The sequence below is a fragment of the Magnolia sinica genome, chromosome 7, assembly GCF_029962835.1.
Source record: "Magnolia sinica isolate HGM2019 chromosome 7, MsV1, whole genome shotgun sequence".
Lineage (NCBI taxonomy): Eukaryota > Viridiplantae > Streptophyta > Magnoliopsida > Magnoliales > Magnoliaceae > Magnolia > Magnolia sinica.
The window spans coordinates 87277481-87294505 of NC_080579.1; the positions used below are offsets into that span (position 1 = coordinate 87277481).

The 17025-nt window shown below is 41.7% G+C and overlaps 1 protein-coding gene across 1 annotated transcript; it reads right to left on the reverse strand.

The window, feature by feature from the left end:
• Positions 1-11344: 11344 nt before the first annotated feature.
• LOC131251620 (serine/threonine-protein kinase BRI1-like 2) lies at positions 11345-15093 on the reverse strand. Its single transcript, XM_058252456.1, has one exon. The coding sequence runs from the start codon at positions 14943-14945 to the stop codon at positions 11541-11543; it is 3405 nt and encodes a 1134-aa protein (XP_058108439.1). The 5' UTR covers positions 14946-15093; the 3' UTR covers positions 11345-11540.
• Positions 15094-17025: the final 1932 nt, after the last annotated feature.

The window sequence follows — 17025 nt, forward strand, 5'->3', positions numbered from 1 at the left end:
TGGTGGGAAGTTGTGATCATTTAAGAACACAGGGTTTGACCTAATCAATTATAATTTGTTGGATTTAATTGATTATTGTCCATGTGATGACTGATGTCATTTGATGATGTTTATGTCTTGGTTTAATATTATTTTAAAATTTTCATATTTTTTGTACAGTGACGTAATGGCTCGGATAGGTTAGCTGCACCTGCTGCATGGTGTTGATTCAATGTGTGGGATGGATTCCTACCATCATGGCCCACCAGATAGGTGTCTTTGATCGGAAAATGGGGCGCACATCATCATGGCAGGTTTCCTGACTAAACAGAGAAGACATAGTCGCTGTCCATGGCAAGTTTTATCGACGGCCTAAACTAGTGATCCAAATCATCTGGATGTACTGGATGGGTCCACTAATCCCATCAAAAATTGCAATGCTCTGGCATCTCGAGAGATTTTCCTGCCGCGACTATTTTCTCACACGACAGGAGATTTTTGTAGAAAGTTGGTCGCCCTAATGACCAGGGTAGCGACTTCCCTAGCTTGAACGTTCGAAATTGATTGAACAAACTCCATCAACCGCCTAAAACCACGCCAGCTCATACACTCGAAAAGGAAAACATCTTTCCTCATTTCGCCGTCCATTGGAAATCCTTCCTTTACGCTGTCAAACGGAGGGCCGAGATGGTTGCTGGATGAATAGTGGTCTACACGAGTCGGAACCGAGTTGAGCTTGGCACAGTTTGACTCGGCTTGGGCACTAGTTGACCCCAGCTCAAACTCGGCTTGGCTTGGTCCTCGAGCCTGACTATCTAACTTGGCTCGACTCGGTTTGGTTAGCAACTCGGGTTAGTTCAAGCCAAGTTCAAACCAAGATCAAGCCTCTGTGACATTTTCTCAAACACATGGAGTACACCTTTAATTTCTCACGAAATGTAAAGCAGCAGCATCGATTTATAGGTATCTTATCAAACACTCAGTATGTAATATAAAAATTAAGATACAAGGGTATTTGTTTCATATACATACCTTTCTCGCCACCAGCCGACACTTCGTTGAGTCATTTCATCAAACACTTGCTGAGCAACATCAATATAAAAACAACCGAGTCACCGAATTGGTTCGATCCGAGTTTGATTCTAGTTAGGGTTCGGTCAGAGTCAAGTCGAGCTCAAGCAAGCTCGAACTCGGCTCAAAATTTTTTCGAGCTCAAAAAAATCAACTCAGTTTCGAACTGAGTTGAATCAAGCTTTTTTGAGTGGAGTTGAGTTGAGCTTTTTCGAGTCGAGTTGAGCTAACTGAGCTAACTCTGTTCATGTTCAACTCTATGGATGAATGATTCAGGTTGAGAGGGGAGAGTGTGCGTGGATCGTCAACGTGGCAGTGAGATGGCTCCCACTTTCGAAAAAAACCCACCATACACATACACAAATGTGTTGAGAATCGTGTGCATGTATGCGTAGGGTACTATCAGGGCCTATTTGGCCTGGTAGATTGGATGGGATGGGATGGTATTAGAGTAGATTGCACGAAGTTCAAGGTAATGATAGCTGCATCAGTAGATTGGTGCAAGATCTATGGGATTGCTATATCCGGTTTGTTTGGCAGACCCCGCAAATTCCGGGATTAAACCTTCCAATTCCAATCCCTTCAACCAAACACATCCCGGGCAATTTTGAAGGGATTAGGGTGGATTGGATGGGATTTAAAGGTAATGATGGTGATGTCAGTGGATTGTCTTAAGATCCATAGGATTGCTATATCCCGGGATCAGGATCCCTTGTATGTTTGGAACGCCTGGCCAATCCCGGGATCTATCTTCCAATCCCTTCCAATCCCATCCAATCTGCCCAGCCAAACAGGCCCTAAGGGAGCAACTAGGGGTTGGACGGAGACGCACTCCAGTCATGATGGACGGTTCAGATCCCGTTGACGGACCATGATGGTGGCCCATGGACCATCACAGCAATCATTGTCTGTAGCTATTGAAAGGAGGGAGGAAGGATTCCCTCCACCACGGGAAATCCTCGGGTCAACTCGGTTTGTCTGGGTTCCCCCATCCAGTGCGTAGCGGGTGCACGCTCCTTTTGTTTACTCGCACTTCAAGGTGGGGTCCACCATGATGCTTACATTAAATCCATACCGTTCATCTGCTTAGAGTGTTCCAGCTGGGGTCCCCAATCGAAGGTTTTGCAGATCCAACACTCAGGTAGGCCATTCTTAACCAATTCGAGCTATACATCAGTTTTTTGGTTGATTTAACGGTCGGATTAACCCTGAATTTGACCATCAACTGTCTAAAGAGTCCAGTGCTACCAAGTGAAGGTCCATAATAGCTTTAATGGTGCGATGATCTAGTTTGATCAAATGGTAAGTTTGTGCATTAGGCGTCCTGGGTTCTACAAATGGTCGGTCTACTGATCTAAATCTTAACATCGATTTGAGACAGTCTCCCTGTTTTAACAGGGCATTTTCTAAGGTTTTGTTGTGGCCTGGCTATTATAAGTAGAGTTTCCAACACTCCAGGCCTGGTATGGAGCATACACATAGTAGAACGTCTTAAATGATCGATTGCATATTTTTATCCCCGGGGATTCAATTTTTGGTTTATGCATTAGGAAGATCAAGTCTCCGTACAAATCAAGCTTACCCTTATACTAAATTGGGATCTCACGGTAACACTTAAATAACAAAAGTATGGGATGCTACATCGAGCTCTTCCATTTTTCATCATTCATACACATTGCATGCTTTTCAACATTAAGGAGTGCATGTTACAACCTTTGCTAAATTGAGAGACTTCTCATCTTCACCTTTCATGGCTCGAAGTTGTTTTTACTAGTGGACTTTTCAATTTCATACTTCACATTTGATCCCTTAATCGTCGTAACTTAAATCCAAACTCGAAACCCAAAGTTTGCTTTGATACCACTTGTTAGGAATCTACAAAAGTAAACTTTGAATTTGAATCACACGAGATTAAGCAAACGAAAACTAAGCAGTCACAAGCACATACAAATTTTACATGGAAAAACCTTTGCAGGAACTAACCACATTATAAAGTGATAGAGAATCACTATGAAAGCAAAAATACAAGAGATTGAATCACTTGCAATACTCCGAAAACTCTCATTTTCACCTCCTTAAACCCTAGCAACGATTAACCCTTGATTAGCATACCCTAATCTCACAATTACACCCTTATATATAGTATTGCATCCAGAAACCGTGCAATTCCACAGAGTTATGCGCACTATCGATCTAAGCATTGATTGATCAAGATCGATTGAGCACACCATCAATTGATTGAGCTCCCATGTTCGAGTGATCAAACATGCTCAAAACTGTCCAAAGAGTTTACAAGTAATTTCTGAATTTCGTCAATCAGTCAAGTTAAGACTTCGATCGCTCGAAATTATCCAAAATTATCTAGAGCCTAATCTATATAATTCGAGGCTCAATTGATTAATTGGCCAAGATAATCCATCGATTGAACCCTTGTTATATGTACATATTTAAGACATGTCATGACAGATGGGTGTATTTCATCGAGTAACCCATTAATTATATAACTCCTTGTCTTTTAAAATTAATTAGAAATTTTAATGTAACCACATAATTTCAAGAGTTTTTCTACTGGAAAAGGAATGTTTGTAGAATTAAACTATGCGTAGCCTTAAAATGAATATATATATATATATATATATATATATATATATATATATATATATATATATATATATATATATATATAGGGAAAAGGTACTACGCACTCGACCTCACGAGTTCGTCCCATTAGGTCGAGTTGTGTGGGCCCCACCGTGATGCGTTTCGAATATCTACCCCATTAGTCAGATGCACCATTCCATCGTGGGCCTAGGTCTCAAAAATCAAGTCAATCCGTGATTTTTGTGGGCCACACCACATACAGTAGTGGGGAGGGGCCGTGCACCATTAAAACATTCATAATCATTTTTTGGGCCCATCGAGATGTGGTTTGCAAATCCAGCCCATCATTATGTGTGTCCCACTTGGATGAGGGTTCAAACCAAGTTTTAGCAGCATTCAAAACTCAGGTGGGCCCCACCAAGTGCTTATATATGTTTTAACGGTGTCTTCACATGATTTTAGATGGTATGGCCCACCTGAGTTCCATATACGGCTGATTTTTGGATATCCCATAATTTAGAGGGGACCCATCAAATGCACGGTGTTGATGGTCGACACGCATCACGGTGGGGCCCACACAGCTCAACCTCATGGGAGCTTATCGTGAGGTTGAGCGCATGGTACCTTTTCCCACACACACACACACACACACATATATATATAGAAACGCTCACTTGCGAACCAGTTCGTACGTAAGAACTTTTTTGAGAACCCATCCTACATGATGTGGATCCAAAATCTGAACCGTTCATGTGAAGCAGCACCTCATGAAACCCCAGGGCTTAAGTTTTACTTTGATCTAAAACTTTGATGGGCCATGAAAAATGAAAACATTTTCCTCCCTTGATTTCCATTTCTCTTTGCTATAGCCCAACAGAATTTTAGATCAGGGTGAAAATTTGTCACATGCGGTTTCATGGAAATCCGCATCACATGGACCGTTCAGATTAGACACCCATGACACGTGTGCAAAGGTGCACACGTGGGTAGGTGCACAGGAGAGCATGACTCTCTCTCTGTGTGTGTGTATATATATATATATATATATATATATATATATATATATATATATATATATATATATATATTGAAAATGCGAAAAGTGTGGTCATATGAGTTACTCATTAGATTCTCTCTCACACACAGCATACATGACATAATTCCATTTCCTCTTCCATCTTGTTTCATGACATGGAGAGAGAAAATACAAGCCAAAGTGTGGAGTGCACTGTTACTTGTGAATGACATCCGATCTGTCCATCATGTACCCTTCATATTCTTCTTGGTACCCAACAATTAAGACAATCTAAAACCCAGGCGATACACACCATACGGCATGTTAGACAGAACGCCTACCATAAATAAAATAAAAAATGAAAAACCTTTTAGTCGGCGTTTGGGGCCACCATATTTTGCATCGCCATCTAGTCCATTCCAAAGGGGAGCGGATTAGGTGCTACCCGGCTAACACCTTAGTGGTTGTTATCCTTACCGTGGGGCCCACGTTGATGATGTGTTGCATGTCCACACCATCCATCCGTTTCTCCAGCCCATTTTAGGACGGGATCCCAAAAATGATGCCCACACAACAGGAAACAGTGGTGATTGAGTGCCTCACCATTAAAATTTCCAAAGGACTTGTAGTAAGGTTTTCCTAATGTTTATTTGCAATCTAACCTGTTGATAATGTTAAGAAGATCTAGATGAAGGGAAGATACAAGGATTAGCTTGATCCAAAACTTTTGTGGCCCACAAAACATTTTTAATAGTCATTCATCACTATTTCTAGTGGTATGGTCCACCTGAGGTTTGGATTTCTTAAGGTTTGTGATCACATCCTAACCTGAGATGGAAAAACATGTCCACGGCGTGGATATACAAAAAATACATCAAGGTGGGCCCCACATGGTTAGGGTAACACCCACTAAGGTTTTACTCGGGTAACAACCAATCCACTCCACTTCTAAAGATGCATTGGCTGGCAGAATGGACACCGAAAAGTTAGGCCATTCCACAACTTAGGTGGGACACACCACCTGATTTTAGAAGTACTTTTAGGCATCATTTTACATGGTGTTCCCCATCTAAATCCTAGATCAACCTGGTTTGGATGCCAAGGAGAACATGAGGGTCCACACATGATGAACGGATTGGATGACATGCACACACCACTGTGGACCACAAACATCACATTGTAGGTTAAGTTTGACCTAAAAAGGTTTGCAGTGGATCCAGCCTAGCTTTTTGGAACATCTGGGCCATTCATCAAGTGGGTCATCTATTTAATGAACATGCTCTTGCTAAAACACAAGGCGCAGCCACTTATCAGTAGGGTTGACAGTCAGCTAGGATAGCCTGTTTCACATCATGGTGGGGCCCACTTTGGTCATTTTCACCATGACTACTGTGAAAACATTTTCAGGAAAGCATTTTCCACAGACGCACTATTAAAAGACAACATAATCATCTCCTCTTTTGGAACTTTGCAAGAAAAAAAGCATCTCTAACACTCAAGCTTATACATAGTTATTCACATGCGTGTAAAGCTTATTCATCTTCATATTCACCTGCTTATGCATTTTTTCCTGCATGGACCCCACCAACATGATGGGATGCCCTGAAAATCTAGCCAATATAATGATTAAGTAGGCCCCACGATCGAAAATAATCAATGATTACTCACAAACGTCCAAACTCATGTAGTGTCCCACGTGATGGGTGAATCATCCTGATTTTTGGAGCGTCCAACTTCATCACAGGGCAACACTGCTGGACAGGTTAGGGTGCCATAAGCATACCACTGTTGACGGCACGTGAAACCCTTGTAGAATTAATTTCCTTGATGAAAACACCATGGTATTCAAGTTGGTACTTTTAAGTTATTCACTTTCTTATAAATAATTATTCAACTATGTTAAAAGTTATTTATATTTGTTCATTTACTTATACACCATTACTTATGTGGAACCTAGCATGTTGTGCTTGTGCCATCCAACCCATGCATTAAGTAGACCCTGATGTGACGATGGTATTACCCTAAAAAAAGAAATGACTATTCAACAATTATAGAGGCCGCACCATAGAAAACACGCCCACTACCCATAAACCTTTAAATTCAAGAGCGACCCAAATGATGGTTGGATCATCCTGATTTTTGGGATGTCCAATTTTCATCATGGACAACCCTCCTGGATAGGTTGGATGTGCATACACATAGTAAAATCCCTTTCCTTTATAAAAGTTTACATCCAAATGTTGCACATGTGTGAGATCCAAGCCATCCATGAAATTGGGCCCACTGTTTTGATGCTTTTGTGGAAAAATTGGGCATATCCACGGATACCGTGAGCTACAAAGAAAGAAACAAATCATGAATGAAAAAAAAAAAAAAAAAAAAGCTAGCAATGTGGTTGATGCCTAAAATGACCTTATTGTACGGCTTGGTTTCCTACACACGTCTATCACATTGTCACATGAGCTAGTCATACATATTATTAATATATGTTTTTAAAATACCAATTAAATATTCATTTCTAATTTCATTGTCCCACTTTATATTGATTTTATTAATATGCAGTTGTATGGCTTTGTATGCACACAAAAGGCTAAAAGATGATACAATATGTAAAAATAAACTATGTAAAAAGCTTTTAAGTTGTCCGTTTGTTTCAGAAATTGTGGCCCATGAAAAAGGTGTATTCCATCACAAACATCACCCAGCGCAAATCAGGTTAAAACCCCACGTACATGCGTGGCTCACAAGTTGATGTTGAGCATGTCATAGACAGTTAGAAGGCCCAATTGAAGGAGAAAGTGATCGGGATTGTTAGAACCCCAAAGCAAGTACATCTCGCAAACCGAAATGAGTTATTTGACGTATCATATATGATTTTGAGCTGGAGAAACTACTTTAGCCAACTAACCCCATTATGCTGGATTGCCCCAACCAAATTTGCAAGATTCCATCATATCAATGATCGAAAGTTCTTTTTAATTTCATTTTTACTATTTATAGTAAGTTTTAGCTCGATCACATCCATCCCTGCATTACAGGTAGAGTGCCTGATGTTTGTAGCAAGACTTCTTATATAAATAGATACCCAAAAAATAAAATGCTTTGATCCAAAGAGTCTGAAATTCACTCAAAGATGACCACAAATTCACAGACCAAAGTCACACGTATGTTGTTGCAATACGCTTGAATGTATTTTAGTAAACCTCTGTCCAAAGAATTATACAAGTTCACTCATCAAGTGGGACATACTTACAATTGAAGTGCCTCCCACATTCAATGGTCTGATTTGGGGCCATTTTAGATGCTCTTGCTTAGCTGAAAAACAACAGATCCCATCTGTTCTTTATAGACTATTTCCAACATTAAGGGCCTGGAGTGGACTATAGTAACCCACGGGCTTCAGTCCATATGAGATCCCGGTTCTCAGGCCTGCCACATAGACCGTGGTTCAGTCCTAGGCCAGAACGTGACCTCATTGATAAATGGCTTAAGCCCAGACCTATGTTTTCAATTCAGGCAAGACTGGGAATAGGCCCATTAGTAACTTTAATTGGAATTTGGGCCCCAAAGTCAAGGCCTGATTTTAAAATGAACTGGGCTCTTGCTTGGTAATAAGTCAGGCCATTCAAGATGAGCCCATTGAAATCAACGGTAAGGATCACTGGATCATGGTGCCACTGGTATATTATGGATTCAGCACAGCACTAGCACACCAGGGTCTACAAATTTCCCCGTGTTGTATCTTTTGGCTAGGGCTAACAATGTGCCAGATGGATACGAATAGTGGGCAATCATCCCTACCAAGCTCAAAGCTAGCCTCAGCTGAGTTCTTGAAAATCACACGGACAGTTAAGATTGAAGGAAATCAGGTTAGAGAGTTTCATCCAAGAGTCTAGCATGTATTATAGCTTTCAAAGATCAGAACTTTGAAATTAATTATCCATTCACACGTATGGTATGATATATTGTTGGAAAGCTATGGGCAAGCTCTACATGCTAGATATTCTAAAGGTAATTGGCTCCTGGGCAATTTTAAGTTGTTTTAAGGGTTAATTTTCACTTTTAAGTTAAAATTTATCATTTATAGGAAGTTCCTATTTTAAAGGTGTTTTAAAATTTCAAGAGTCCTAATTATAGCATACAGTCCTTGTTTAAGTCATGGTAGAGTCAGTTTAAAGACGTTTATTATTTTTAGGAAGTTTATTATTTTTGTAAATTTGTTATTTAAGAAAATTTATAAATTTAGGCCTTATGGTTTATATAATTTATATTTAGGGCTTTATAAACATTTTTTTTTTTTAACTTTTCATAAATAATATCAATTATATTTATCTTTTTAGAGATTTCTCTCTTGGTGAATTCAACAGCTATTGAAGTAGATGGTGATCTCTTCACTTTTACCCCACATACCCACTACGGTATTTAGTATCCGATGTAGAGCGGGTTGCAGACACTTTTATGGCAAAAAAGGACCAAAAAAGGCTTAATCAGAGGTAAAAATGATCCGAACCGTCAAATCCTTAAATCAGTCGTATCTCACAAAGCGGGATGAGTCTTTCAACATATTATGTATAATTTTGGGGTAGGAGAACATACTTAAGCTAACCAACCCTGCTATGTTAGGTTGCCCACACCGGATTTGCGAGATTCCATCGGATCGACGGTCAAAGTTCCATTTATTTTCATTTTTACTATAAATATAAATTGTGTCCAACATGAAAAGGGATTTAAAAAGTTAGGAGAATAACATGGTTGGGCCAAATTGGATACTTACTATTTTTGATTGAAAAACATGAAGTCTAATAGGAATGGAGGTCTTCTATAAGTAATAAGTTTAAAACTGTCTTAGGTTTGAGTTCCTTATTTAAAAAGTTATAATTTCATTTTTTATGATAAATCAAATTATTTATTAGAAATTATTCATGCTTTTATCCTTGGTGTATTCGAGGAAACTCTCTAAGGAGTCTAGAGAGCTCCAAGGCTTCGGATTAGTTATTCCCAGAAGAAGATGGTGATCGAACTCATCACATCCCTCCTTGTGCCAATATCATAGCCAACATGAAACTCAATATTAGAGCGAGATTTTTCTCGGGTTGATGCTTTATTGGGGAACAACAATCCTATGAACAATGCTTTAAGAAATCAAAAATTGATTAGAGCAAAATCCCACGTATGGTCATGGAAACAAATGTCTCATGACCATCAAAAGGGTTCATTGTTAGTTTATGCTCAAGTAACTATGTGAAACTGTTGCCTACAAACCTTTGAAAGCAAGATTAATTGAGGGAGTTAAATGCTTTTTGGCCAATTAAAAGATGAACAAAATGAATAGACCCATGTAGGTGAAGGAAGGCCTCTTGGGAATAAAAAGAAAAGTGAACCTATGCAAATAAAGAAGTACCTCTTAAGGGAATCCATCGTCAGATTACTCAATGGGTTCACGGATGAATTGACGGTCCATCTAGAAAAAGTATGGTCGAGTCAAAACATCAATTGAGTTGATAGATGTCCAAAAACAGAAATGATTGATGAAATTGGTGGTTAGGAACGAGTCAATTATAAATGAGACTAACACTTTCTCCATCATCAAAAAGAAGATCAACATCTTAATTTTTACCTTCTTAATAACAACTAAAATGCATAAATCAAAGTTTAGTTGTGACGGTAACAATAACATCGCTGGTGGATGTTAATTAAGAGTGACCCATCACAAATTTATTGTTTATACTCACAAGAGTTTCAATATAAGGTCATGGTTCCAGCACCCGTTGTGGTTTGAGTGTATGGGCGTGTGGAGTGCATGTGGAAACAAAAAAAGGTTTTTAAAAAATGATTTCAACGGAATGTTTATGATGCACATAACTCCTATTAAAGGTTTTAGAAATTGACTTTATTTAATTTTTTAATCAATAATATTAATTATATTTCTATCTCTTTTTTTTTTAATACAAGAGTCATTTTTTAAAAGAAGACAGTCATCTCTAATCTCCTACCCACCACCTGCTATGTTAATCAGATGGTTGGTCTAGTCTAACAGCCCATTTAAGTTAACAGATCCGATTGATTCTTGCCCAACCCAACCCGACCCATGTATTATATTTACACACATCTTTTTGTAAACCAATCGGGTGGGTCCCACATTTTTTGTAGGCATAGTCAGTAAAGGCTTGGGCTTCACAATTTGCTAACCGGTTGGGCCCACCAATCCTGTTTCAAGTGATGGATTGGGCTCGGGCCTGATTTATAGGCCACTCAGTAAACGGGTCAGGATAAGGCAAAGCTGGCCCGATCTAAATACAGGCTACTGCTTTGCTACGTTAGTTAGTCGCAGCCAGACAGAACCGGGCATGTCTGTTGGATTGGAAATGGGCCAGAGCTACTCACCTCTAGGGCCCATGTACTAATAGTCTGAAATAGAGCCTAGCCAATGAGCTAAGAAATCAGGCTCCGCCAGGCTGAGCCACCAACAAAATGCAAAGGTTATCGGATATAAAGAAGTCGGGCCTGCTGGGTACACTCATTGGGCTTAATGCGAGCCCAGGCCCAGGGTCCAACCCGACATTTTTCCACAGTAGCAAAAGAAGATGGAATGGACCTGATGAACGGTCCAGATAGATGATGTGAACCCCAAGTACAATTATGTGCATGGGAAGGTTTCCATACCCACTACATTTCTCATGTATAAAATACATACATTAAATCACAGCAAAACACAACAAAAAAGAAAAAAAAAAAAATCTTCTCAATACTAAACATCTCAGCCATCCATTTTTTCACATCCTAATCTCCTACCGTTAAAAAACAATAATAATCACATCATAAGCAAATCATAAACACAGAAATTTTAAAATTCAAGAAAAAAAAAAAAAAAAATTCAAACTCCAGCAGCATCCACAGACGCAGGCATGAGCTCCCTCAACATGGCCACAACCTGCAACATGTTAGGCCTCTTTGATGGAAAATCATCCACACATTGCATTGTAATATCCAAATACCTCATCATCTCCCTCCTCTGATCATCACCACCACCATCATCATCATCATCATGGCCCACCGACACCAGCTCCTGATCAATCACATCCCACCCGTTCCCTTCTCTCACCTTCATCTTCACCCATCCCACCAAGTTAGTGTCCCCAAAATCATCCTTATCAGTGGGCCGCCGCCCAGTTAGCAGCTCCAACATAACCACACCAAACGAATAAACATCACCCTTTGCAGTACATCTGAAGCTCTGGTAATACTCCGGGGGAACATACCCAGGCGTCCCGGCCAGTGTACTTACACTCAAATGCGTATCGAGAGCGCTGATCAAGCGGGCCATCCCAAAATCAGACACCCTCGCCTCCATCTCGTCATCCAGCAGCACATTGCTCGACTTCATGTCGCGGTGGATGATGTGAGGGATGCAATTGTGGTGAAGGAAACACAGACCCTTCCCCGCACCACGAGCGATCTTCTTCCGTTCTTCCCACGTGAGCGGGCCGCGTTGATCATCCCCACCCTTCCTGCTCTTCCCATGCAGCATCTCCTCCAGACTACCAAATCGCATGAATTCATAAACAAGGAGGCGTTCCTCGCCGACCTTACAGTAACCAAGGAGTGGAACGAGGTTGCGGTGCTTGATCTTGCCAAGCGTCTCCATCTCAGCCATGAATTCACGATCGCCCTGGCAACTGAGGCGGATAAGCTTCTTGATAGCGACGCTGGAGCCATCCTTAAGAGAAGCCTTGAAAACTTCCCCGAATCCACCGCATCCGATCAAGCTATCGGCAGAGAAGCCATTAGTGGCTTCGATCAGCTGCGAGAAGGTCAGCTTACGAAGCTGCCGCTGGAAAGTAGCGACATTGATGCTGAGCGGCTCCTTCTCTTTACCGAGCTTCCATGTCGTTGCTGCATGGACTGCCTGAAGACTGCTAAGCATCTTCGCTCCCTCCGCCTCTTTCCGCCGGGCCCGCATCGCAATCGCCCACACAATCAAAATACAAATCGAAGCGACTGAAACTAGTATACCCAGCACAATGCTGTTAGCCCATGATGCGGTGGCGGGCCGGCCTGATTTCCCACCCGACGAGGCGGATGGAATTGCTGATGGAACATCACTCCCTTGCGAGCACGCCGGGAGCGGTACGCCACATAGGCCGGGGTTGTTGGCGTACTGGCTCGCCGGAAGTGTGCTCAATTGACCCCTGGACGGGATCGGGCCCGTTAATTCGTTATTCGAAAGATCGATTTCGACTAAGAAGGATAGATTCGAGAACGAATCTGGGATCTGCCCTTGTAATCTGTTATGGGAAGCGTCGAAGACGCCGAGGTTCCGAAGCTGGCCTAGCGATACTGGGATCTCACCTGATATCTTGTTGTGGGCCAGATCAAGAACCTGAAGCACCACCATATCGCCGAATTCATCTGGGATCTTGCCGCGGAGATCGTTGTAGGAGAGATCGAGGTAGGCCAGTGTTGGATAATGAGTCCAGTCGCTGAGAGCTGCACCTGAATACAATCGAGTGAAATCACATGTTTTTAACGTCGGCACTTGTGACAGCCTCTCAGGCCTGATTCCGGCAAATTCAAGCAACCCGCCGACTCCTTTACACGCATTTCCCACATTTCGGACGAATGCTAGCGTATTTCCAGATAGGATTCCGCTCAGAGCTTTGTCGCCCAGCTGCCGGCCTAGCCTTGCCGGAATCTCTCCTGATAATCTGTTGCTATTCAAATCCAGCCACACCAAGCTGTTGCAATTCCCTAGCTCCGCTGGGATGTTGCCGCTTAAGCTGTTGTTCGCAAGCTGCAAGACTGCTAACCTCGACAGCTTCCCAAATTCAGGCGGAATTCTGCCGGTGATTCCATTGCTGGTGAGCGAAATCCATTCGAGATTTGTGCAATTGAAGAGCTCCATTGGAATATCGCCGCTGAAGAAATTGTTGTTGAGGATGAGATTCTTAAGTTTCCGGCATTGTCCTAATTCCGGTGGGATTCCTCCCCGCAGGCCGTTGAACCAAAACATCAAGTGCTCGAGATTCTCAAGCTTACCGAATTCGGCAGGAATCGGGCCGGTAAGGTAGTTGATGCTGAGATCGATTGTCTTGAGCTGCGAGCAGGAAGATAATTCAGGCGGGATTTCTCCGGTGATGAGATTATCCGGTGCCCGTAATTCTTCAAGTGCGACCGCGCCAGGGCATATATCCGGTGGGATGGAGCCGGAGAGCTTGTTCGAGCTGAAATCCGCAATCCGGAGATTCTTGCAGGATCCGATCGATGCTGGAATTGCTCCAGAAATGAAGTTATTACTCAGTAAAAGCTGCTCCAGCGAGCTGAGATTTCCAAGAACAGAATCCGGCAACGGTCCTGATATGTTGTTTTTGGCCAGATCTAGAACCTGAAGCGAAGAACACGAAGAGAAAGACGATGGGATCGAGCCCGACACGTTGTTGCTCGAGATCTTGAATTGCACAAGCGATCCACACGCCTTCCCCAACTCCTCCGGTATGGGACCCGATAGATGGTTGTGAGAGAAATCCAACGTCTGCAAGCTGTGGAATTCACCGAAAGATGGCGGAATCTCGCCCGTCAATGTATTGTAAGAGAGATTCAGACTCCGAAGGCCGGTGCAATTCGATAACGAAGAAGGAAGACTATCTATGAAATGGTTTTGGGAGATATCTAAATGGAGTAGGCTTTTGCATGAATTTTCAATATTCAGACCCGAGATAGGACCCGAAAGATTGTTGAAAGAAAGATCGAGAATTTGCAGTTTATCAGAAATCGATAACAGATCATCCGGCAACCAACCGCTGAGATTGTTGTGAGCGAGATTCACGTAGACCATATTCGGATACCTGGATATGAAGTTGCTAGGGACAGGCCCGACTAGCCCAGCTGATGATAGATCGACCTGTTTCAATCCGATCGGCAGCTGAAGCAATGCATCGGTGGAGTTCAATGACAAGGAATTCATGGCTAGATTTAGTTCTGATAACATGTCGAGCGATGCAAGAGCGCGAATAGAAAGATCGCCGATGAGGTTTGAACGGCTCAGATCAAGACGGGTTACCCTTTCAACGGTGCAAGTTACACCATACCAGGTGCATGGGCTCCTGTTGAGCTGCCAGTTGGAGAGAACTCCATTTGGGTCTTCTCGGATAGCCTTCTTGAAGAGGAATAGCGCTTCGGCGTCGGTTTTGGACGATGAAAGAGCGAGGGAGAATGGCATTATGGTGAATATGATGAAAATGAGGGTGGTGGGAAGGAAAAGCTGGTATGGGTTTTTCTCCATTAGAGAGAGGGAGGAGAAGGAAAGAGGAGAGTGGGGATGGTGATGATGATGGACGGTGGGGAGTGCTTGCCAAAGGAGAAGGAAAGCTTGTAAGTGAAAAGGGTTTTTTTATAAGAGGAGGTGGGAAAAGGAAAAGGTGAGGGGAGAATGAAAGGTGGTGACTGTAGTGGGAATATAGTACTCACGAGGAGTTTGGTTTAATTATATTTATTTGATCCTTGGGCGGAGGATTTGTGCAGTTGCCTAGGGTTGTGGTGGGGCCAGTGTGGTAATCAAGACCATTGATCTCCGCCCTTTCCGGGTCAAGTCACCAGGACTCACGATCGGGTCATGACTCGGTCAGAACACGAGAAAACCCAGACAGGACCCCGGAAAGACTCGGAAAACAGTTGACTTGTCCCAAAAAAAAAAAAAAAACCTGACTCAAGTTGAGTCGAGTTTTCATGTTTTCTAATTGGGGCTGTACACGAGTCAAGCTAGCTCGAAAAGCTCGCTCGACTCGGCTCGACTCAACTCGGATTGACTCGGCTTGAAAGGCCAACTCAAGGCAAGTCAAGCTTGTTTACTAAAGCTCGAGTTGAGTTCAAGCCAAGTTCGATCATGGTGTATTTCAATTCGACTCAACTCGACTCGAAGCTCGAGCTCGAGCTCAACTCGGCTCGACTCGAGTAATATATTTTAATTATATATATATATAACACTCAGATCCATAGCTCAATTGGCAGACTGAGTGGAAACACCTCGTTTCAACACTTGAGGTCTTGGAATCGATCCCTAGTGGGGGTGGCTAACATGGAGTGTGTGGTGTGTACTGACAAGCTAACCCAATATATATATATATATATATATATATTATTTAAGTTTTTTTTTTTAAAAAGAAGTTAAAACTTAAAAGTTTTTACTAAAAAACCCTACTTGACCCTACCCGTCCCCATTCTCCCTTTTTCTTTCCCTTACCTTACCGAGGTAAACTCGACTCGACTCAACTCGAACCACTAGCTCGCGACTCGAACTCGACTCGAAAGCTTTGACAAACAAGCGAAGCGTCAATGTTGAGAGCTCGAGGGCGAGCTTGAGCTGGAGCTCGAACTCGAGTATAGCATGGATGAGTCAAGCCAAGCTTGGCCCACCTCGACTCGACTCGGCGCGGCTCAATGTACAACCCTATTTCTAATGGACGATTGTGTATTGAGTAAACTCTGTGGGGTCCCCCGGGATTTATGTATTTTATCCACTCTGTCTATCCATTTTATCAAGTAATTTTAGGGCTTGAGCTCCAAAATGAATCATATCCAAAGCTCAAGTTGACCACATCATATGAAATAGTGTGAATTGGATGTCCACCGTTGAAAGAATCTTGGGGTCATAGAAGTTTGGATCAATCTGATGTTTGTGTTTACTCTTCATCCATGTTTGTGTAATGTTATAAATGGGTTGAATAACAAATAAACATCGATAATGTTTCAATGGTAGAAATGATTATTTTCTATGTTTCTTTGGTGGGTCCACTTGAGCTTTGGAGAGAGGGAGAGAGAGAAGAATTGTATTTGTAATACATGTATCACTGGACTATTAATTTATTGGGCAGATGGGAACTGAAGATATTCTAAAATAATTAGATTTTCAATTGCATCACTTAATTACTTCACTAGTTAATTACAACATTGTTATCAATGCTTGATTTGACACTTAATGTTTTGAGCTCGCAACTCGAGAAGATTGAAATATATGTGGGCTCACCATGATGTTTATGTCTTATCCACACCGTTCATCTGTTATGCCAGCTGAATTTAGAGATGACCAAAAAAAATGAGGTTATACAAAGCTCAAGTGGGCCTACCACAAGATTTAGGGAATCGAACATCTATTGTTACAAACATATCGTTGCCATTTTTTCTTTTAGTGTGGGCCACTTGAGTGTTGGACTAGGCTCATTTTTTGGCTCATGCCTTAAAATGTTATGCGAAAACTGATGGACGGCTCAGATATATAATATATATATATATATATATATATATATATATATATATATATATATATATATATATATATATATATATATATATATATATATGTCATG

Coding starts and splice junctions, on each gene's coding strand:
- LOC131251620 (XM_058252456.1), bottom strand. CDS start 14,945: ATGGAGAAAAACCCATACCAGCTTTTCCTTCCCACCACCCTCATTTTC.